The sequence below is a fragment of the Zalophus californianus genome, chromosome 16, assembly GCF_009762305.2.
Source record: "Zalophus californianus isolate mZalCal1 chromosome 16, mZalCal1.pri.v2, whole genome shotgun sequence".
NCBI classification, from domain to species: Eukaryota; Metazoa; Chordata; class Mammalia; order Carnivora; family Otariidae; genus Zalophus; species Zalophus californianus.
The window spans coordinates 12026713-12049620 of record NC_045610.1 but is presented as its reverse complement, the minus strand read 5'-3'; the positions used below and the strand labels follow the sequence as shown (position 1 = coordinate 12049620).

Sequence of the window (22908 nt, the reverse complement as noted above, 5' to 3'; positions counted from 1 at the left end):
GTAAGCTGAACAGAAATGGGCTTGCTGAGGGAGGGGCTGTGACCCAGGGGGTGTGGAGGACACAGGGGAAGCCTGTGGGCTTTCCTTCCTGATTGGCTACGGCACGTGTCCTGGCTGGTCTTCAGGCCCATCATCATCATCCCTTAGAGCTGTGGGTAGGTTAAATGATGCACCCAAGCCAGCGCTGAGCCCCTCAACCATCCCATCTGCTCAGCCATCCAAGCAATATTAATTGGCACCTGGTCGGGACAGTTTCTGCACTTAGGGCGTAGGAGCAAACAGGTGAAGAAGCCCCTGCCCTCATCAGGCTACATTCTGCCCAGGGAGGCACATGTAAAGCAGCTCATTATACCATTAATTATGTGATTACCACTGTGATAAGTGCCACCAAGGAGCCCTGCAGGGACCCAGCAAAGGGGGGGGGCGGACAGCAGGGCCTCATCTGGCGCCTGGGGTGGAATGCTCCGAAGGTTATTACCACCCCTGGGGGCCTCAGGCCTCCTGCCTCCGAGCCTTTGCGGCTCCCCCACCTGGCTGCACCTCTGAGCTTTACCTTCCCCGTGGGGCCCCAGCCGCTCAGGCCCTGCCTCCGCCAGTCGCTCCCACCCTGCAGCCCCACTCCACGCTTCCCTGGGTCGTTCTGGTCTCAGGACTTCTCCCAGGGCCCAGGGCAGGTTCTGGGTGCTCCCCTGTTCTCATTCCTTCACACTGAGCGCCTGCCTGTGCCTTGACCACCTGCTAGGTGCCCGAACTCTGTTCCCGCTAGCTCTGCCCTTGCAAAGTTCCGTGGCGCACCAGTTACATCAGCGTTTGACACCCGGGGGCTTGTGATGAGCTGCAGCCCACAGACGGGCCCTCTTCAACTCTGGGGTGTTAAAACTTTTTACTTGGTCGATAACATTTATTAAAACGAGAGACTTCCCTTTTTATTTAAAAAAAAAAAAGCTCCGAAGCTCTGGTGCTCTCCTTCCCAAAGCTCTGCTGGAGTTCAGTGAGGCGCCCCCTCACTTTATTTGGGACTGGGGACCCTCAGTGTGCCTCCATCCCCACCTGCTGGCTTCACTCAGGTGCATTACCTGCCAGGCCAGAAGGAGCTTGTTCTCTGTGGAATGAATGAGCGGTTGTGGCGATAAGCACTCCCCCCACCCCCACCCCCGCGCCCGCCCGCCCCGCCATGTCCACCCAGTTCTCTTCGCTGCAATCGACGGCTGGTTCTGGATATTTCCATAGGGTTAATGTGACACTGATACATTATTCTTTCAATACATATTTATTGTTCGGGGATATGGGGATAGAGCTGTGAACAAAACCGGCCAAAACGCCTGCTTGGGGAACTGTAGTTCTAAAGAGGAGAGACCAGCCGTAAAGCCAGCGGGCCACGTGGCTTAGGACAAGGAGGTGAGCACGTGATAGAAGTAGGAGAGGAGGCGTAAACGGGGTGCTCTTCCAAGCACAGTGGTCAGGGAGCGGTCCCTGGGAAGGTGACATGAGCAAAGTCCTGTTGGAGCTGAGGGAGTAAGGCGTGCAGAGATCAGAACAATCTTCCCAGCACAGGAAGCAGCCAGACAAGCCCCTAGCTGATGAAGCCACTTCCGCAGGGAAGTCAGGGTCCCTCGGGGCACGCGGGGTGGCCCTCAAGGACAGGCTGGGGTGAGAAGTTGGGCTCTCTCTCTCACCTTTGCCTGCCCTCAGAGCCAGCGGACACACAGATCCTGTCTGATCCACATTGCGCGGCGGCCCGCAGGGCCAGAAACATCTGGGGCTTTGGTGGGAAGGATCACAGAGCAGACCAGGAGCCCCTCCCCGCACCGTGGGTCCCCTCAGATGCCCACGGCAGCCTCTGAGCCAGCCCGTTGACTTGCTGGGACCTGGGGTCCCTGAATGTGTGGGCCACCAGACCCCAGCCCTCCTAGCTGATGACAACTCAGGAGTCAGGAACCCCCCGCCCCCCTTCTTATCCTCATTTTGACAGCAAGGGGGAGAGGTGGTGATATCTGTTTTGTTGAATGGTGAATAAAATGATCTAAAAACAATTACTGTCCACAAGAGACTGGTAAGTATGGAACTGATAATAGGTGAGTGTCCCCCCGCCCCGGGGGGTGGGGGGCTCTGGAATGCCAACAGCACCATTGCTGCTGAATCCCCTCTTGCTACCCCACAGCTACCCCAGCTGGTCACCTGGACTGCAGGCCCCTCCATCTTGGACGGCCCAGGTCTGGGGGCCCGTTGACCACCGCATCCCGGAAACCGCGCCGTGGGGCAGTGGGGTGTGGCTGCGGAGCGGGGCTCACCTTTAGAAGTCAGGCACCCAGGTGGAGATCTGGGTCCTGTTGTCTCTGGGCTGTGGGACTCGCGCAGGTTACTGCTCCTGGAAATGGCGTTGTGGCTTCCTTACTGGGCCTGGGGCTTCCAGAAACTAGCACAGTCCACGCTCCACACACCCTGTGACGCCCCAGGAGCGGGGCGTTAACATCAGCGTGTGACCCTGAGAACAGGATCTGCACGGGCCTTAGGGGGGTCTCTGGGGCCTCTGCAGCTGGGGCCTGGGAGGAGACAGCATCGGTGGGCTTGGAGGGGAGGCTTTCCAAATGTCTGGAGAGTCCAGAAGCTTCTGCTCCCCATTCAGACTTCGTCCAAAGAGCCCCGAGATCCCGCCTCATCTGGGGTTCCTGTCCTCAGACACAGAGCCTGGCTGGGGGCCCACCCCACATCTGGAGAGAGTGCAAGGCGGTCTTCCAGCATCTTGCCCTTCTCACCCCGTAGCTTGCCTCTGAGTATTCGGAACCCCCGGCCCCCGGGTCCTCCCATCCGAGCGAGGCCCTGCAGAGGCATATGCCGGGCTCCCGTGGGGTTCTCCCATGGAGCGTGCGTGGGTACCCGTGAATGAGGAGGGGTTCGCGTCAAGTGTGTTGGGGGTGCTGCCCACATGGAGTGGTCTTGAGAGGCCATCCTTTGAGGTGGGGGCTGCCTTGTTCTCTGGGATTCTTTATGCCCCAGGATTGCCCCCCTCTGTCCCAGCAGGGCTCTCCCCTCTAGCTCGGGTCCTTCCCTCCCCACTAGCCCCTAGGCCAAGGACCCTAACCCTTCCCTGGGGCCTGCAGGGACTGAGTTGTTTGTCTCGTGGACTGCTTGGAAGCTCATCCCTTCCCCTATTCAAGCCAGGCCGTTAGGATTCAAAGTAGACCCCACAGGACAGCAGGAAAGCTGGCTAGTGATTTATCATTTTAATCGAGGTTTCCTACTTAGTATTCATCACTCACCCCAGACGGATGGGGAGGTGCAGGGTGGTCCTACCTTCTTCACTCCTCGCTGGACACCCCCGGCCTCCCAAGCCTCCTGCTCCAGGGAACTTTCTCCTTCTTCCTAGTTCCCAGGCCTTGAGTGGGTTGGCTTTTTGCATTTTTCCCTGCAGCTACAAATCAGGAAACCGGGTCATAAAACAACCTTGGATAAGTGGGTAGGATGGAACCAGCAGTCTCACAGCCGCTGCTGGGGAACAGAAAGCTTCCTTCTCTCTTCCTCCCTCTCTCTTCCTCCGTCTCCCACCCTGCCCCTCTCCCGCCACCCCTCTCCCTCAGGAAAACCTCCAGCCACAGCCTCCCAGCTGGGCTCCACCAGGTCCCCTGTGGGAGCTGCAGCACCTCTGGCCCATGCTGTGCCCATTTCCCTGGCCCGGGGCACTGGAGGGGCTGTGGGCCCAGGGACAGCAGTTACGGGGTGACAGCAGGTGGCCAGTAACCAGCACTGCTCATGAGTGGACCTCCCTGAGGTGGGTCCGGCTCCCGGAATAAGGGGGGGGGGTCCTGGCCTGGTCTTCAGGGCCTGAGAGGCTGCAGAGGGGCCCTCCGCCCTCCCCTTCCAGCACCTTCTTGCTGCCACGCCTTCCTGTGTGGGAGTTCTTGGTGTGGGGTCCAGGGAAGGGAACGTGCACCCTCGGTCTGGTCATCCAGCAAAAGGAACTTCACTGTGGGTGGGCTCAAAGGTCAGTCTCTTGCTCTCTGAACCTCACCTTTTTTCTCTGGAAGGGCAGAATAGTCAAAGTGTTAACCCAGCAAACCTGCACAAGAGTGAGCATTCCTGGCCAATGCCAAGGGTCCCCCCCACCCCCCACCCCGTCCTCCCCTGCTCCCTCGGTCCAGGGTCCTGGGAAGACTGCCTTCCAAGAGGTGTCATAAGGTACTTCTGTCCTAAGCATCGTATCTGGTGCCTAGAGGACGCTTAAGGCTGACTTCCTCCCTCCCCTCAGGAACTTCAGAGATCAGGCCTTGACCCAGTGTCCCCAAGACCCAGGTGGGGGAAGCAAGGAGGGGGGAGGCTAGACTGGACCCGAAGGAGCCCCACGAGGATGTGTTAGGGGGTGCCCTTCTCCCTCCAGCTGAACCCACTGAGGCCAGACCCCGGGTGTGTCCCTCTCTGCCAAAGGGGCCCTTCCTGCTGCCGCCCACCCTGCCTGGTGCCTGCCTCTCTCCCCCTCCTTGTCATGTCCTAGTGCTCTTGAAAAGTAATCATAATCATAATAATTAATAACAACAGAGCCTGTGGCAGGCCTGAGGCAGCTCTTAAAGAGGCAGAGCCCCATTTTCTCCTGGCTGAGCTGGCGGACCTTGAGCCCGACTTTGATGCCATGCCTTTGTTCCTGCAACCGTCCCTCTTGCCCCTCCCGCCGCCTGGGGTTGGAGGGTGGTGTTGGGGTGAGCATTTTTGCCTGCGTTCTCCATCAGGCACTGGGCTTCTCGTATTTTAATTGAACTGTCTTTTCTTAGAGATAGATGCTTTCACCGCATCCAGGGCTTGTGTGTATTGGGAAACCTGCCTTTAATACAGCTCGGCTAAATTAAAAGACACAGCAGCTGGACTGATTAAAGGTGGGGGGGGCGGAGGACACCGGCCATAGCAGTCTCTCTTTTTAAGTAATGTTTCCGGTAATGCATTTTGGAGAATGTGAAGAAAAATAAAAAATAAAAAATAAAGCTGTAGAAATGTTAATGATATCCACAGGACACTCAGCAGGAAATGGGAGCGATCTGGGACTAATAAAAGACGAAATGTAATTTGTGCAGATATACGAGGCGCAGCTCAGCTCCTGTGCCTCCAGAGCAGGCCTGGGTTTGCGCATTCCGGGCTCATAAACACAGGCGGGGGCGGGGGGGGGGGGACGGAGGAGGAGCGCAGTGTCGTGTCCTCCGGAGCAGGGCCTCCTGGGCAGGGCCTGCTGCCGACCCCGCCTGCCAGCCAGTGACACCCTAATAAAAGTGACTTCCACTGCCAGCCGGGTTGTGCGCCTGCTCATTTCCTCTGCCCAAGGGTGGAAGGGGGACGGCCCCTAAGCCTTCTCCGCAGAGCTGAGGAGGCCCAGGGCTGCCTGCCTGGCTGACAGCCACCAGGCCAGAACCAAGTGCCGCCTCCAGCCGCTATGGTCCCGGTGCATCGCGGCAGGCACCTCCTGTGATGTTTGATCCCAGCCGCCAGGGATGGGACTGAAGTGGGTCAGAAGGGCGGGCACATTTCTCCTTGTTGGGGATGCCTGTGAAAAATCCGGGAGGAGGTGGGAGAGGAGGCCGCCGGGCTGTGTTCGTCACAGGGCCTGGTGGGCAGGGGCTCGCCCTGTGGGACGCCGATCCCATCGCTCACAGCAGCCCCGGGCAGGCGCATCTACCCCTGAGTCAGGGTCAGCTGACTGCCGAGCTCAGGGGAGGTGGGCCCCGGGCTGTGCTAACAGGGCTCCTGGGGGCTTCTGGCTGCCCCCGCTCCGCTGGATGGGGCCCCTCCCCTGGCCCCCTCCCTGATCAGCCCCAACATTGAGAAAGGCGTCTAAGGGGGATCTGGGCAGAGAATAGAAGAGTGACTTGGACCTCCTGGGGGAGCTCCCCCCCCCCCACATCTCTGTCCTTTCTCACGTCTGTGTGTGTCTCTCTCTCTTCTGTGCCTCTTTATTCCTTTCTGGTCCCTCCTATAACCCTGGAATCTTGTAGCCTTGAACCCCTTCCTCTTTCACCTTGGGAATGGCTGGGAACTGGACTGTCCCCCGGTGCCCTCCTGGGGGCCCGGGCCTTTCTTTCTGCCTCTTGCGCGCCCCCCCCCCCACCAGTGGCAGGGTTTTGGGTAAATCTTGATCCCCCGCCCCAGCCACGCCCCCCCCCCCCCCCCCGCGGGCGTCTGGCTAACTGCCAGACTCCTCGATGGGATTTCTCCTGAGCCTGGAACGTTCCTTGCTCCTCCCCCTCCCTCCTTTGAGGGCTTCTGGGGTGACCTGGCCTCCAGTCAGGGAGACCTTTAGCCTGGACGCTGTTGTGTGAATCCAGTTGCTCTGCCCTGAAGGGCCCACCGCTTCTCCGGGGTCATTTCCTGATCCCAGATCCTGCGTTGGGGCTGGTTAGACCTCGCCAGGGGCCCGAGCCCCTGAAATCATAAACAGATGGGCTCTTGGCCTGGCGTGCCCCGGTGCTGACCCTGTGGAGATGGAGACGGGAGGGGCCGCCAGGGCTGCCTCACGCCCAGCTGTGGGGCGCTCCTCTGTGGCCAAGGGACTGCGGCTCTGTCCCCCATTAGCATGCACTCCCTCACTCTGGGCCACGTAATCTGTTTACGCACCTATGATATCAAAACCAGGAGGCAGGTGCCGCTGTCCTGCGTTACTGGGAGTCGGAGAAGGGGACGCTTTATGCCTAACGTGGCTCCACAGCCCCTAATCAACGTCTGCTAGGAGGAACAGACAGATTCCAGATGGCATGGCCGTGATAGAGGAGGTGCGCGCGCGCGCGTGTGCGCGTGCTTGCTTGTGTGTGTGTGTGTGTGTGTGTGTGTGTACATGCGCGCCCGCTCTCCGCAGGCCCTGGTGAGTGGCTCCTCTGGGCAGGGGCAGACCTTCCCCGGTCCCTGCATGGCTGGGTCCTGCTCGAACACTGCCGCACTGGGACCCAGCCGGCCCCCTGGGGACCGGAGAGCGGGAAGCGCTCTGCTAAATGGTTCTGCTGGCAGGGAAGCGCTGGGAGTGGTGGGTGGGGTGGAGGGGAGGAGCTGACCCTGAGCAGGGTGGGGTGCCCCCCGCGGGCGCGTGGGGCAGTGGGTCTGCGCCTCGCCTTGCAGCAGTGGTGGCCATCCCGGGCCAGGCCCAGCGGGCCGCGGGGCCGATGTCGGGCTGGGAATTACAGAGCACACCCCCCTGACACAGAAGTTGTCAATATGTGCACAGCTGGTGGGGAGGCTCGGGCAAAGGGGAGACCATTAAGAGCTGCAGGGGAGAGGGCCGGGCGGGAGAGGGGTGGGAGGCGGGCGGCTTTCCGAGGGGAGGGGAAATGGCCCGTCTGAATCCCTCTCCCTCTCCCTCTCCCTCTCCCCCTCCCCTCCCCTCCCCCTCTCCTTTTCTCTTTTCACAGATAACCAGCCCGAGTCATGCAGTCTTTTCGAGAAAGGTGTGGTTTCCATGGCAAACAACAGAACTACCAGCAGACCTCACAGGAGACATCGCGCCTGGAGAATTACAGGCAGCCGAACCAGGCCGGGCTGAGCTGCGACCGGCAGCGGCTGCTGGCCAAGGACTACTACAGCCCGCAGCCCTACCCGGCCTACGAGGGAGGCGCCAGCACGGCCGCCGGCCCCGCGCGGGGCGGCAAGGGCCTGGCCTCGCAGCAGTCCCTGCAGGGCAGGCCGGCCTTCTCAGGCTACAGCGTGCAGGACAGCAGCGCGTACCCCGGCCGCTACTCGGGCGAGGAGAGCCTGCAGGCCTGGGGGGCCCCCCAGCCGCCACCCCCGCAGCCGCAGCCCCTGCCAGGGGGCGTGGGCAAATATGACGACAGCTTGATGAAAAAGGCGGCGGTACCCCCTGGCAGGCAGTACCCGGAGCAGGGCGCCCAGCTGCCCTTCCGGACTCACTCGCTGCACGTCCAGCAGCAGCTGCCGCAGCCCCAGCAGCCCCTGGCGTACCCCAAGCTGCAAAGGCAGAAGCTGCAGAACGACATGGCCTCGCCGCTGCCCTTCCCGCAGGGCAGCCACTTCCCCCAGCACTCCCAGTCTTTCCCCGCTTCCTCCAGCTACTCCTCCAGCGCCCAGGGCGCCCAGGGCGGCAGCGGCGGCGGCCAGGGCGCCCACTCCTATAAGAGTTGCACCGCGCCGTCCGCCCAGCCCCACGACCGGCCGCTAACGGCCAGCGCCACCCTGGCGCCGGGCCCGCGGGTCCAGAACCTTCACGCCTACCAGTCCGGCCGTCTCGGCTACGACCAGCAGAAGCAGCAGCAGGCGGCGCTTCAGAGCCGGCACCACGCGCAGGAGACCCTCCATTACCAAAACCTCGCCAAGTACCAGCACTACGGGCAGCAGGGCCCGGGCTACTGCCAGCCGGACGCGGCCGTCAGGACTCCGGAGCAGTACTACCAGACCTTCAGCCCCAGCTCCGGCCACTCGCCCGCGCGCTCCGTGGGCCGCTCGCCCTCCTACAGCTCCACCCCGTCGCCGCTGATGCCCAACCTAGAGAACTTCCCCTACAACCAGCAGCCACTCGGCGCCGGCGCCTTCCCCGCAGGCATCACGGACCACAGCCACTTCATGCCCCTGCTCAACCCCTCCCCGACCGATGCCGCCGGCTCGGTGGACAGCCAGGCGGGCAACGGCAAGCCGCCGCCGAAGGACAAGCTGCCTGAGAACCTGCTGTCGGACCTCAGCCTGCAGAGCCTCACAGCCCTGACGTCCCAGGTGGAGAACATCTCCAACACAGTGCAGCAGCTGCTACTGTCCAAGGCCGCCGTGCCGCAGAAGAAGGGCACCAAGAACCTGGCGTCCAGGACGCCGGAGCAGCACCGGAGTCAGCACTGCAGCCCCGAGGGCAGCGGCTACTCGGCCGAGGCGGCCGGCACGCCGCTGTCCGAGCCGCCGAGCAGCACGCCGCAGTCCACGCACGCCGAGCCGCCGGACGCCGACTACCTGAGCGGCTCCGAGGACCCGCTGGAGCGCAGCTTCCTCTACTGCAGCCAGGCTCGCGGCAGCCCCGCCAGGGTGCACGGCAACTCCAAGGCCAAGCCCGAGTCGGTGTCCACCTGCTCGGTGACCTCGCCCGACGACATGTCCACCAAGTCCGACGACTCCTTCCAGAGCCTGCACGGCAGCCTGCCACTCGACAGCTTCTCCAAGTTTGTGGCAGCCGAGCGGGACTGCCCGCGGCTCCTGCTCAGCGCCCTGGCGCAGGAGGACCTGGCCTCCGAGATCCTCGGGTTGCAGGAGGCCATCGGCGAGAAGGCCGAGAAGGCCTGGGCCGAGGCACCTGGCCCGGCCAAGGACGCCAGCAAGCCTCCCTTCTCACTGGAGAACCACAGCGCCTGCCTGGACGCCGTGGCCAAGAACGCATGGCCGCGGCCGGGGGAGCCGGAGGCCCTGCCCGAGGCCCTGCAGCTCGACAAGGGTGGCGGTGCCAAGGACTTCAGCCCGGGGCTCTTCGAAGACCCTTCCGTGGGCTTTGCCGCCCCGGACCCCAAGAAGACGGCCGGTCCCCTCGCCTTTAGCCCCAAGACCACGCTCGGGGCCGCCACGCCGGACCCTGCCGCAGCAGCCTTTGACTGCTTCCCGGACACGACCAGCGCCAGCTCGGCGGATGGCGGCAACCCCTTCGCCTGGCCCGAGGAAAACCTGGGCGATGCTTGTCCCCGCTGGGGCCTGCACCCCGGCGAGCTCACCAAGGGCCTGGAGCAGGGCGGGAAGGCCTCCGATGGCGTGGGCAAGGAGAATGCCCACGAGGTTTCGGGCTGCCCGGGCTTCCAGGAGGGGGAGCCGCCCGGGGACAAGGCCGCCGGGCCTCGGGACTCGGCGCAGGAGGCGGCGGGCGGGGTGAAGGAGGAGGTGGGCGGGCTGCTGCAGTGCCCCGAGGTGGGCAAGGCCGACCGCTGGCTGGAGGACAGCCGGCACTGCTGCTCCGCCGCGGACTTCGGGGACCTGCCCCTGCTGCCACCGCCCGGCAGGAAAGAGGACCTGGAGGCAGAGGAGGAGTACTCCTCCCTGTGTGAGCTCCTGGGCAGCCCCGAGCAGAGGCCCGGCCTGCCGGACCCGCTGTCGCCGAAGGCCCCCCTGCTGTGCACCAAGGAGGAGGTGGAAGAGGTGCTGGACACCAAGACCGGCTGGGGCTCCCCGTGCCACCTGTCCGGCGATTCCGTCATCTTGCTGGGCCCCACCGTGGGCGCCGAGTCAAAGGTCCAGAGCTGGTTTGAGTCCTCCCTGTCCCACATGAAGCCGGGCGAAGGAGGCCCCGACGGGGTGCTGGCGCCCGGGGACTCTGCCACGCTGGCCCCAGATGCCTCCCTGGCGCAGAAGCCCAACAAGCCGGCCGTGCCCGAGGCGCCCATTGCTAAGAAGGAGCCCGTGCCACGCGGCAAAAGCTTACGGAGCCGGCGGGTGCACCGGGGGCTGCCGGAGGCTGAGGACTCCCCATGCCGGGCGCCCGTGCTGCCCAAGGACCTCTTGCTCCCCGAATCCTGCACGGGGCCCCCGCAGGGACAGATGGAAGGAGCGGGAGCCCCAGGCCGGGGGGCCTCAGAAGGGCTCCCCAGGATGTGCACGCGCTCCTTCACGGCCCTGAGCGAGCCCCGCACGCCTGGACCGCCAGGCCTGACCACCACCCCCGCCCCCCCGGACAAACTGGGGGGCAAGCAGCGAGCCGCCTTCAAGTCCGGCAAGCGGGTGGGCAAGCCGTCACCCAAGGCGGCCTCCAGCCCCAGTAACCCGGCCGCCCTGCCCGTGGCCTCGGACAGCAGCCCCATGGGCTCCAAGACCAAGGAGACAGACTCGCCCGGCACCCCGGGCAAGGACCAGCGCTCTATGATCCTGCGGTCCCGCACGAAAACCCAGGAGGCGTTCCACTCCAAGAGGCGGCGGCCCTCGGAGAGCCGCCTCCCCAACTGCCGTGCCGCCAAGAAGCTGCTGGCCAACAACCACCTGCCTGCCTCGTTCAAGGTCTCCGGCAGCCCCCAGAAGGAGGGCAGGGCCAGCCAGCGGGCCCGGCTCCCCAAGCCGGGCGCAGGCAGCAAGCTCTCTGACCGGCCCCTCCACGCGCTCAAGAGGAAGTCGGCCTTCCTGGCGCCCGTCCCCACCAAGAAGCGGAACCTGGTTCTACGGAGCAGCGCGGAGGATGTGAAGGAGGAGGGAGCCGAGGACCCCTCCACCCTCTTCAAGAGGGTGTCTTCGCCCAAGAAGGCCAAGCCCGCCAAGGGCAACAGCGGCGAGCCTGCCGTGAAGCCCCCGCCCCCAGAGACCCCCGACGCCTGCCTGAAGCTCGCCTCACGGGCAGCCTTCCAGGGGGCCATGAAGACCAAGGTGCTTCCACCCCGGAAAGGCAGGGGCCTGAAGCTGGAGGCCATCGTGCAGAAGATCACCTCGCCCAGCCTGAAGAAGTTTGCGTGCAAGGCGCCGGGGGCCCCTCCCGGTAACCCTCTGAGCCCCTCTCTCCCTGAGAAGGACCGTGGGCTCAAGAGTGCGGGCGGCAGCCCAGTTGGGGCAGGAGAAGGTCTCTTAAATGTGGGCCCCGGGCAGAAGCTCCCGGCAGCTCCGGGGGCCGACCCCTTATGCAGAAATCCGACCAACAGATCCTTAAAAGGCAAACTCCTAAACAGTAAGAAACTGTCCTCGACTGACTGTTTCAAAACTGAGGCCTTCACATCGCCCGAGGCCCTGCTGCCCGGGGAGACTGCCCTGGCACCTAAGAAGAGAAGCCGGAAAGGCAGGGCTGGAGCCCTCGGACTCCCCAGAGGTCCCCTGGAGAAGCGGCCCCATCTAGGCCCGGCTCTGCTCCTGACCCCCCGCGACAGGGCCAATGGCACTCAGGGGGGCGGTGAGGACAGCTCTGGTGGAGGAGGCAAGAAGCCAAAGACGGAGGAGCTGGGCCTGGCCTCCCAGTCCCCTGAGGGCCGGCCCTGCCAGGCCCAGACGAGGGCACAGAAGCAGCCGGGCCACACCAACTACAGCAGCTATTCCAAGCGAAAGCGCCTCACCCGGGGCCGGGCCAAGAACTCCACCTCCTCACCCTGTAAGGGGCGTGCCAAGCGGCGGCGGCAGCAGCAGGTGCTGCCCCTGGATCCCGCCGAGCCTGAAATCCGCCTCAAGTACATTTCCTCGTGCAAGCGGCTTCGGGCAGACAGCCGCACCCCGGCCTTCTCGCCCTTTGTGCGGGTGGAGAAGCGAGACGCGTTCACCACCATATGCACTGTGGTCAACTCCCCTGGGGAGGAGCCCAAGCCCCACAGGAAGCCTTCCTCCTCCGCCTCCTCTTCCTCGTCCTCATGCTCATTCTCCTTGGACGCGACCGGGGCCTCCTTGGCCACGCTCCCTGGAGGCTCTGTCCTGCAGCCACGGCCCTCCCTGCCCCTCTCCTCCACCATGCATCTGGGGCCCGTGGTCTCCAAGGCCCTGAGTACCTCTTGCCTTGTTTGCTGCCTCTGCCAAAACCCGGCCAACTTCAAGGACCTCGGGGACCTCTGTGGGCCCTACTACCCCGAACACTGCCTCCCCAAAAAGAAGCCAAAACTCAAGGAGAAGGTGCGGCCGGAGGGCACCTGCGAGGAGGTCTCGCTGCCCCTCGAGAGAACACTCAAAGACCTCGAGTGCGCAGCCGCTGTTGCCACTGGCAAGCCCCCGAGGCCCGAGGGCCCGGCCGACCCCGGCAAGCAGGGCTCGCTGCGCACCAGCGCCCGGGGCCTGTCCCGGCGGCTGCAGAGCTGTTACTGCTGTGACAGTCGGGGGGACGGTGGCGAGGAGGCGGCCCCGGCTGACAAGAGCCGCAAGCATGAGTGCAGCAAGGAGCCACCGGCCGAGCCTGGCGGGGACACCCAGGAACACTGGGTGCACGAGGCCTGCGCCGTGTGGACGGCCGGGGTCTACCTGGTAGCCGGGAAGCTCTTTGGGCTGCAGGAGGCCATGAAGGTGGCCGTGGACATGGTAAGAGGCCAGCCCGGCTGGGGCGGGGAGCCCGGGGTGCACAGGACGGGCAGGCGGGCAGGCCACCGGGAAGCCCCCCCCCACCCCATCTTTGCCGGCGCCATGGTTTGGGCCAAACCTGCCTGCCGTCACCAATTCCTCTCCGGGGAGTTTTGGGGTGGAGTTGAGGCCGAGACAGGACACGCTCACCCACCCTGGTCCCCGACTTGCCCGGCCCAGCCCGGCACGCGGCACCTTCCTGCTCTTCCTGCTCCAGGTTCCCCCCCACCCCCCCCACCCCCCGTCCCGGCACCTACCTGTCCCCTTGGGCTCTGGGAAGGAGCCTCTCCACACATGGTGGGTCGGCACGTGTCCCCTCGGGCAGGGTGGTCTGGGGACCTCTCCGCAACGGTCATAACGTGCTCCTGGAGGACCTCCAGTCCCTGAGGTCTGTGAGCAGGAACTCAGGCTGCCTTCTCGGTTCAGATCGCAGCACGGCCCATCCCTCCCCGTGGGACTCGGGGCCTGGGGCTTCGCCCCTCCGTACCCCCGCGTCCTCATGGCTGGCGTGGGCCACACAGCAGGGCTGTGACGGCTGAGCGAGTCCGTGCCCGTGAAGCCGCCAGGCCTGTCTGAGCGCCCGCCGACGGCCCCCTGCGAGGACAAGGGACGTCGGCCGGGGCCTCGGCTCACCAGCAGTGTTCCTACCACTCCAGCTACCAGGGCTTCCTGCTCCTCACGCTCCCTTCTGAGGGGTGCAGGAGGCCAGAGTGAGCAGGCAGCTAGACGGGGTGCCGGGGTCAGCAGTCTCTTCCCGGGGCCTGTGCTCTTGCCCGCCTCCCCCCGACACGCGCACACACGCGCTCACACACATGCACACACACGCACACACGCACACGGACAGCCACACCTGGGATGCAAACCTCCTGTGCCCAAGGGCCTCGGCCTCACCTGGGTTCCTGCACCCACCTTCCACTGCCGCGGGGCATGGTGGGAGACCTCTGCAGGCCCAGACATCCTGCCCAGGGGCCTGCAACCTGACTGAGGAAACCCCACCTCCAACAGGACACCTGCACTTTCCGTGCCCCTCCCTCCCTCCCTCCCTCTCTCTCTCTGTCTCTGTCTCTCTCTCTGTCACTGGCTCTTGGCTCCTTCCCAGCCATCCTGAAATAGGCTCAAGTCTCTTCCATCATTAAAAAGTAATACCCTCAGATCACCAATCCCTTCCTCTGACACCCACGCCCCACCAGGCCCCCCCCCCCCCCTCCAGGCCTCCCCTGCCTCCACGGCTCTGGGCCAGGCTGTGCTGCTTCTCCATCCTTCTCTGAGCTGGGGCCCGATCCAGTCTTTTCCATGGTGGTGGGCTAATCAAACATGGGCTGAGCCTGTCCCGGGAGCTCTGGTCTCGCCTCATGGACCTGCACTAAAGTCCTGCTGGACTGACGAGAAAGCTGGGGGTCAGAGTGGCACCCTGCTTCCCTGCTGTCACACAGCTCTTGAGCGCTGGGCTGGAATTACGCCAGTCTCTGCCCGCTGCGCCCTATGCCCAAAATGGCCTGCTGGCCTCCTGCCACTGGGGGCATCCCTGGGAAGGTCAGGCCGGGGGCGGGGGGGCGGTGCTGGGGGGGTTAGGACACACACCAGCAGGCCTTCGCTGCGCCCCAGCCTCATCCTCCTACCTCCCCCAAGTCAGCTCAGATGGGGTCTAAAAGCCCTCCCTGCCTCCGATGGCCCTGGGCCAGGCCCGAGCTGGCAGCCGGGCTGAGCCTCACAGGGGCCCACCAAAGCAGCGTCCCCCCACCAGACGCTCAGAACACTCTGGAGAGATGGCCAGGCTCTGAGACTTTGAGGGTCCCGGCTCCACGCCCTCACCTCCTGCAGCCTAGGCCTGCTGTCCCGGGCCAAGACCTCTTACTGCCTTGGCTCCCTCGGAGACACACAGACCCGGGTTCAAACCTCAGCTCTGCTGACTGAGGTCTGTGACCCCAGCAAGTCACTGCCCTCTGGGAGCTTCAGAAGGCCCCAGCATGCCTGTTGGTACCTTGGCCTCAGTCTCGCTCTCGGGGGGGGGGGGGTGGAAGTTCTGTGGGGGCCCCTCAGGGATAGCCTCTTTCTTCTCCGACCCCTCCCTAGGACCCCCACACAAACTGTTGTCCCTCAGCCCTCCCATGCCCACCTCCTGGGACCTCAGTTTCTCAGTCTGCCCAGAACCACTGCAGACCCCATGTCCTATCCAGGTGAGGCCTGGCCGTGGATGCCGAGGATGGGGGCATGCACCTCTCACTGGGTTTTACTTGGAAGCTGCTAGCAAGGGCTCAGACCCCAGTTTGGGGCCCCCCCCCACCAACCGGGGATCCTTTGGCAGGTTCACAAGCCCTGCTGGGGGAGCAGGGGGTCAGAGCTCGGTTGCTAGGCTCAGAAGGGCCCAACACCTCTGTCTCTCTGTACCTCGGTTTCTTCGTGTCTGGAACGCCGCTCATCAGTTTTTTGGGGGGGGGTGGGCCTCAGTGCAGGCGCCGCCCCTCTGGCTGTTCCCCTTTAACCAACAAAACACCTGAGGGCCTGGCCCTGGTCTGGGCCCCCCTCCTGCTCCGTCACCTCTTTGTGGGTCAGAAATTGAGGCACTGTTTGGGTCCCACAGCCCCAGGAGATCTCAGCCTTGACCGGAAGGCAACTGCCCATCTGAAGGCATGTATGGAAACCTGATGTTCCAGAATATACCCAGCCCATCTCCCTGTACCTACCCCCTCCCAGCTTGATGCCGCAGGGAGCCTTCCCAGGCCTTATTCCCCGGGAAGGTGGGAGAAGACTTTCTCGCTCCTGGTCTCTCCCAGATGCTGCAGGTGGGGTCCCTCTCTTAGTCGTGGACGTGGGATGGAGCCCACCCCCGGCCCCGAGCAGTATGGGGAGATTTTTGCCAGCTCAAAGCCCAGCTCAGCTACTTGGGAGCTGTGTGCCCTCAAGCAGGTTACTCAGCCTCTCTGAGCTCTCCTCGGCAACCTGGGTAGAATTATGATAATATCAACATCATAAGGTTATGAGGTGGCTGCTTCCAGGCCCACGGGGCGCCGCATGAGTGACCCGTCCCGGTGGCTTAGCGCTGGGGCCTGGGCCTACCACTGCTCTGCTTCCCCGTGGTATGTACTCCCTGACTGGTAGAGCGGGGCTGTAGTTCTGGAGTCTGCGGGACTTGGGGCCCAGCCTGTCCCTCTCCAGGCTGCAGAGCTTCTCTTGCTCTTCAGAGGGCCTTCTTGGAGTGGCCCAGCTGTCCCGGCCACGTCCCTCTTCAGACAGCTGGGCCAGGTGTGGGACACCGCGTGCATCTAAAGCAACTCTGCCTGTCCCCTCCTCTGTGCACCTGGGCAGCGGGGGGCGGGGGCCCTCGGAGGGTGGGACAGGTCCATTCTGGGCTCCGTGCTCGTGTGGCTGCCAGACAGGGTAGAAAACGATGCTTATCGCCTTCACGCTCGCCTGGAGTGGAGGCCTCAGTTTCACCGTCTAGAAAATGGGGTTCATGACAGTCCCCCCCCGCCCCTGTCCAGAGCGGCTGAGAGGAGCCAGTGGGTAAGGACACGCCCCGTGCCCTGCGCACCGAAGCCCTGCTCAGCACCAGCCGGTAGCCACACCCACAGCGGCCTCACCGCTTCTTGTCGTCTGCTGGGCACGCGGTGTCTCCCGTGTGATCTTCACACGACTGGCCTGTAGCGGGGCGGGGGGCCCGTCCCTCCTCGCCCAGGTGGGGCCTGGAGACTTTGGATGACCGGCTGAGGTCACCCAGTGCAGAATGGCAGAGCTGGGATGCGAACCCATGAGGTTCGACATTTATCCGTGGGGTTCGACAGGCCCCTGCCCCAAGAGGGTCCCCTCATCCGAGCCCGGGGCTGCCACAGAATCAGCCCTCGGGCCACCTGCAACCTCCTTCCGACTGATTTCGGGGCGGGGGGAGGTGGGGTCCGTGAGGGGCCCACTGCAGACTCACCCCAGCTTCCCTCTCTCCTTGCCAGACCTGTTCCAGCTGCCAGGAAGCCGGGGCCACCATCGGGTGCTGCCACAAAGGATGTACCCACACGTACCATTACCCGTGTGCCACGGATGCAGGTAAGAGCCAGCCCCAGGGGACAGGGAGGCCCCGGAGGCCTGGAGGCAGGATCAGGCCTCCCCTGCACTCCCCCCCTCTTCTGCGCCCCCCCACCCCCGCCGCCTGCTCCCGGGGCGGCAGCAGCCCCAGCTGAGCCACCCGCAGGAGCACACACAGGACTGAGTGGGGACAGTTCCTTGGCCAGGGCTGGAATGCGAGCACGAGCTGCACCCCCTCCTTCTGCGGGGATTAATTCACACCCACTCCCCACCAGGCCCGGCGTCAGGCCCTGGCTCTGTCCCCGTTTGCATCTTTACAGATAGGCTGCCTTCCCCAGGCCACACACAGCAGCACGGACAGACTTTGCCTGTCTGGCTCCACATCCCGTGCTCGCTCGCTCGCTCTCAGCGCAGTACTGTCCAGCCCCCTGGGGCCTCCCTGTGAGTGGGACAGACAGGAAAAGCACGATCCTTGCCCAAAGTTACGGAGACCAGATACGGTGGAGAGAGTATGTGCCGTGGGAGAGATTCATCCTGTCTGAGCTGGGAGGGAATGCAGGAGGACTCCCTGGAGGAGGTGGCATTGGCGCCAGGCCCCACAAGGTCAGGGGAGGTGCGCAGCAGCTGGTTAGTGGCTTGGAGCAATACAGGTTCTGTTCTGAATGAAGTCTCCGGAGGATTCCCCACATAATAGGGATGTCTGTAGAGCCCCGGGGATTGCCACAGGAGGAGGAGACTCTGACTCAGTGAGAAGGGGCTTGCAGAGACCTCAATGGCGCTGAGTGCACAGGCCTTAGGGGAGGGGCAGGGAGAGGGAGGTGCGGAGCCAGCGGCCAACTTCCCCGTGTTGGGAGACAGGTGTGAGGCCAGCCAGGGGTGTGCTGAGGGCTATGCCCGCTCGCGGACCCCCGCACCACTCACTGGTGGCGGGAGGGGGACGGCCGTGGTCGGCTGTCCGGTCAGCTCTGCCCTGCTCCACGCAGGCTCTCCCGCCCAGCGGGCCCGGCCCCCCACGGTTGAGCCCACCAAGTCCCCCAGGCCGCCCAGATTCACAGGCTGGGGCCTCTTCTGCATGGGCGGAGCTACGGAGCCACCTTGCCGAGGCTGGCGGCCCAGGGAGGGCGCTTGGAGCAAAACTCTTGGCCATCTGTCCATGACACGTGGCTGCTTCCCTGTGCACAGGTTGGGGAGCTGTCCCCAGCCGGGCTCAGGACAGAGAGACCCACTGGCCGTCAGCCCAAGGGGTCGTCAGATCGCAGGAGGGGGCCGCATGGGGGGAGTGGGCGCCAGCATTTCACAGCTGCGGGGGGCGGGGGCGACAGCCAAAGAAGCTGGGAGAACAAGTGAGCCCGGAGGCCAGAAGGGCGGGCTGGCCGGGGCACCTCTGGCCAGGCAGGAGGGGTGGAGGGCAGAGGACCTGAGGCAGGGGGCTGGGCAGGCCATCCGGCGTTTGGCAGACGGGAGCCCCGGGCCTCCGTGTGCACCATGCACCTACCCAGGCCCCGGGTCTCCAGGTGTCGGCTCTCGGACCGCAGGGCACCGGGGCTGCCCCCCTCTGCCCTTCCCTGCTGCCCTGGCCCACTAACCCTGTGCGTTCAACCCCATTAACGAGCACCTCCCTGGGGCTAAGTGACTCGAAATTGCTGGCAGAAGCCAGCGCACCACGGGTCCTGTCTGAGCCTTTCCACACTCAGGCTGCGGGGGGGGCCCGGGGTCCCCAGGTGCAGACACCAAGAGAGGCACCAAGAACCGATGACCCGGCTCCTTCCTTATGGTCCCCCTCTGCATGTCCGGGGGCGGGGAATGCTGGGGGGTGGCTGAGCAAGCTGGTTTGGGACGTGGTGACCTCCTGCCCTTCACTTGCGGAGACCCCATCCCTTGACCGTCAGGCCTGCAGTGGGATGTGGGGCGGGGAGGACACCCCGTGTGCAGCCGGCCTGGGGTTTGAGCTCAGTGCTCTTTGGAAGGCGTGCGTTCAGTTGCAGAACCGTGTCTCGCTTGCCTGAGCAGAGGGAAGACGACACACTGAGGATCTCCCCCCAGACGCTGGCTCCGAGTGCAGAAACTCAGGGGCACTTTGCAGCCTGAGTTTGCAGCTTCTGGCCGGGGCTGGTCGGAAAAAAAGGGGAGCCAGCTGCAGGCCTGGAGCCTTCCCAACCCTGCTCTCGGGCCTGCGGATCTGCCCTTGCCTCCCCGCCCTGCCTACCAGCCACCACGCTGTCGCGATGCCACGGCACAGAGCCACAGCGTGAGCAGGAGGAATGTGCTGGAAGGAGAGGACTTGCTTGGCCAGCTCAGGCCTCCGGCTATTTATGGGTTTGGGGTTTGTTCAGAACAATGGCCATCGGGGCATGGGAGGGAGGGGGGTGAGCCCAGAAGGGGACTGGGTGTTGTGAACGGGGACTCCTGGGGGAGAAGCCAGGGCCTCCGTAGGTGAGAGTGGGCAGTGGAGTGAGGACTTGCTGAGATGCCATTGCACCCCCGGGCAGCAGGAACCAGCCATGCTCAGCCATCCTCTGTCCCCCCAGGGTGGCCAGTGCTGTGGGCACCCAAATACCTGCTGGGATTCACCCAGATCCAAGACCTCAGTCTTCCCCCTGGCCCCAGACTCAGGTCTGCCTCCCCTTCAAGGCCCCCACAAGGACAAGCCCATATCCTGAGTGCCTGCTCGGAGCCACGCACGTGCAGGTGGCTTATATACATTGCCCTCATCAGTCCCCATGATAGAGACAGACACGGTAGGTGGCATAAGGTCCGTTTTACAGATGTGGACACCGAGGCTCAAAGAAGCAGCTGATACTTGAATCCAGACCTGGGACCGCACCACCCAGTCCATTAGCCCGCTCGTTATCAAGGCCTTCTCGAGGCTGGGCCTGCATCCAGGGAAGAGGGCAAGCGGCCACACGGAGCTTGCCTTCCAGTGGGGCAGAGACCATGAGCAAGTCACCGGTATTTAGACCACTAGGAGGAAGTGACAAGTGTGGCCAAGCGAAGTGAAGCAGGGGCAGGGGAGAGACGGGCATAGGGGGTCTCTGCCATAGCCAGGGAGTCAGGGAAGTCCTCCCGAGTGACAAGAAGGCCTTCCAGGTGGGGGGAAGAACAGGGACACACGGGCCAGTAGGGCTGGAGGCAGATGGAGGCCAGTTCAGCCGGGATGGAGTTTAGACCCTGGAGAATCTCAAGCAGGGTCTGCTCTACTTTTTGCAAAGAAGCCCTGTAGCCTAGGGTCCCAGGGGCGCTAGGTCCCCCTCCCCGCCTGGCCCCCTGACGAGGCACCAGCAGCCATCCTAACCACCCACACTTCTTTTTGGTGGCAGGTTGCATATTCATCGAAGAGAACTTTTCTTTGAAGTGTCCCAAACATAAGGTAGGTAACCCGCAAGCCTTCCCTGGAGGGGAGCCCCTCCCCTCTCCCCACCCCTTGCCCTGCGGACCCTCAGCAGGGCCCAGGCCCCACCTGTCCGCCTCCAAAACCTTATTATTCGAGGTGTATCTGCAGCCTTTGGGGCAGGTAGGCACACGCTGGTCATAAAGACCGCCTTATAACGAGACAGGTCCTGAAGGAGGGAGCCATCCCAGGTGGGCGACAGGAAGGGCAGGCAGGGGCACAGGACGATGGGCGCGGAGGGAGGTGGCGGTGGCAGAGTGGGGGTAGAGAAATGTTAAGGCCTAAGGTGAGGCCGGGGGTTCTGCAGGGGAGGCTCGCGGTGCGAGCAGTGCGGGCAAGGGCGGAGCCTCTCGCGGGGGGCGGGGCCACGCCGGGAGGGGCGGGGCCGGGATTTATTACTCCCTAGCACGTGTCCACCGCCGGCAATGACGGGCGCTCGGGCGTCTCTTCTCCTGCAGAGGCTGCCGTTGTAATCCACCCCAGCGGCCGGAGAAGCCGCCGAAGCCCGCCTGCCCGCCCGCCGCCGAAGGAGAGGAGCCGCCTGCGCAGCCCCCGGGCCTTTGAGCTGCTCCCCGCGCGGGTCCAGAGCCGATCCTTGATCCGGACTCCGGATCTTGGATCTGGCCGCCTAGGGCTGAAACTTGCGGTCCCGGGTTGGGAAGAAAACACGTTCCGGAGCCGCCTGCTCCCGGAACAGGACGACACAGGACGTTCCCGCCCACACCCCCCAGGGCCAGGCTTGGAGAGGGGGAGCCCGCGGAGCGGCCAGACTCCCTGGGGCACCAAGGCCCCGGCGGGGATTGGAGACGCCTTTAGCCTGGGGACACGCTTCTCCCCCTGGTAGTTCCAAGAGGACGTGGCACACATTCCACGTGGGTGCTGCCGCCACCGCAGCCGGCGCGGCTTGCAGCTAGGGGCCCTGGGGGTGGGGGTGGGGGTCCAAAGGGCCCTGGAAGTGGCCAGGGCGGCTCCAGGCTCCGAGGCGGGGGGGCTGGGGGTGGGGGTAGGGAGGGAGCCGAAGCCTTGCTGGAGAGGACTAGGCCGGCGGGGTAGGAGGCCGGAGGCTTTGGAAGGAACCTTTCGAATCGTGTCCTAGTGCCCTTCCCACCCACCCAGCCTCGGCCAACACTTTCGAGCGGTTTGGGGCAGAGCCTGGGGAGTCCGGGACCCATGCTCAGGGGATGCGGGCTCCCCGGGTGTGGGCGGGACTGGCCCCCGCCCTTTGGCCTCTGTCGTCCCCTTTCCAGTCCTCCGCCCCACCCCTGGAGCGCCGCCTGGAAGGCAAAGGAAGGGAGTGGCGACCAGAGCGCACCTCCGGTGGATGCGTGACCGTCCCTCTGCACGACCACCCGTCTCCAGGGACAGCAGCGCCCACCCGGCACGGGAGCAGAGACAGCGCTAGATTCGTGTACAAACCTGTGTACCCCTCTATATATATGTTACATAGAATGTATATATGTTGGGAACATGCTCGCTTCTCCCGTGTGTCGCCGCCGCCGTGCGTCGTGCGTCCCTCAGCACGGGGCCCTTGCCGGGAAGGGGGCTACGGCGATGCCCGCCCTCCCGGCGCAGCCACCACCGGCCCAAGCCAGTCCCCGCCAGTCCGTCCGCCTGTCCGTCTGTGTCCTCAGCTCTGTCCACGCTTCGATAGGCCTGACGCAGCCCCCACACTGGGGCCGCCCTAGCAACTTCCTGTACATATGACTGTAAAATGGTAAACGTGTGTATTATATCTGGCCTCGTTATATAGTGTATATATATGTATACATATACATATATATAATATATATGAAGACTGTAAATGTTAAGACGACTAGTGTTCTTATTAGTATATTGCTTCACACTGAAGATTGTGTGTATCGAGCTGTTTCTAAAAGATGTTTATTTTCCTTAAGAGTAAAAAACAGTCATTGCATTCAGAAAAAAAAAAGTCAATAAAGATACAACGATTGTTTTGGAAGTTTGCAGCCCGTGGATTCTAACCAGATTCCGCTGGGAGAGGGGGCCAGGCCTGGGGGGGTGGGGGTGGGGGGGTGGAGAGGAAGGCTCGGCGGGACGCCCATGGACAGGCAAGGGTTCTAGTCGGTACCGTAAGGGCGGGAACAGGAGACAAGCCCCTGCTGCGTAGACATCCACCCAGCCACCCCACACCCCACGCGGCCTCAGGGTCTCAGGTTATGATGGGGGCCGGAGACTTCCCCAAGCTTGGGAGAGGGAGAACCCGCGAAGGGGTAGGGGAGGTGAGACGAACAGCCCAAACAGCGATACGGCTGTAGCTCCTATCACAACAGATCCTTAAGGACACGGAGTCACCCTCTCATGTCACCCTGGGAACTGATAGGGGTAGAAGCAGAGAGGTAGGAAGGGACAGCTGAGACCACAACAGCCCTTAAGGATTAAGGGTTGATACAGCCCAACCATGTGGCACGGAAATTGGTGGAATCCAGGTCACCTGGACGTCACAGCGACAGGTCTCCCACAGCGACAAGCCTCCCACATCGAATGGGAAATTTTGGTCTCAGGACCGATGGGAGAGGGAAACCTTTGGGTGCTGG

General features: G+C 63.8%; 2 protein-coding genes across 7 annotated transcripts in view; one reads left to right on the top strand and one right to left on the bottom strand.

Annotated features, from left to right (window-relative positions):
• The window catches only part of RAI1 (retinoic acid induced 1), a 118060-nt gene extending 95747 nt beyond the window's left edge, over positions 1 to 22313 (top strand). For 4 of the 6 annotated variants that reach the window (XM_027624614.2, XM_027624616.2, XM_027624617.2 and 1 more), the window contains 5 exons: positions 7377 to 12909; positions 16893 to 16986; positions 18976 to 19213; positions 20283 to 20332; positions 20812 to 22313. In XM_027624614.2, coding sequence (XP_027480415.1) covers positions 7393 to 12909; positions 16893 to 16986; positions 18976 to 19213; positions 20283 to 20331 — 5898 coding nt within the window. In that variant the 5' untranslated portion in view covers positions 7377 to 7392 and the 3' untranslated portion in view covers position 20332; positions 20812 to 22313. Of the gene's footprint in view, positions 1 to 7376; positions 12910 to 16892; positions 16987 to 18975; positions 19289 to 20282; positions 20333 to 20811 lie in introns of all 6 variants that reach the window. The other 2 variants (XR_003525105.2, XM_027624619.2) reach the window with 2 other exon arrangements.
• On the bottom strand, positions 1252 to 3532 carry LOC113939119. Its single transcript, XM_027624690.2, has 2 exons — positions 3261 to 3532; positions 1252 to 2442 (listed from the first exon to the last, which is right to left on the bottom strand). The coding sequence occupies exon 2, from the start codon at positions 2197 to 2199 to the stop codon at positions 1252 to 1254; it is 948 nt and encodes a 315-aa protein (XP_027480491.2). The 5' UTR covers positions 2200 to 2442; positions 3261 to 3532.
• Positions 22314 to 22908: the final 595 nt, after the last annotated feature.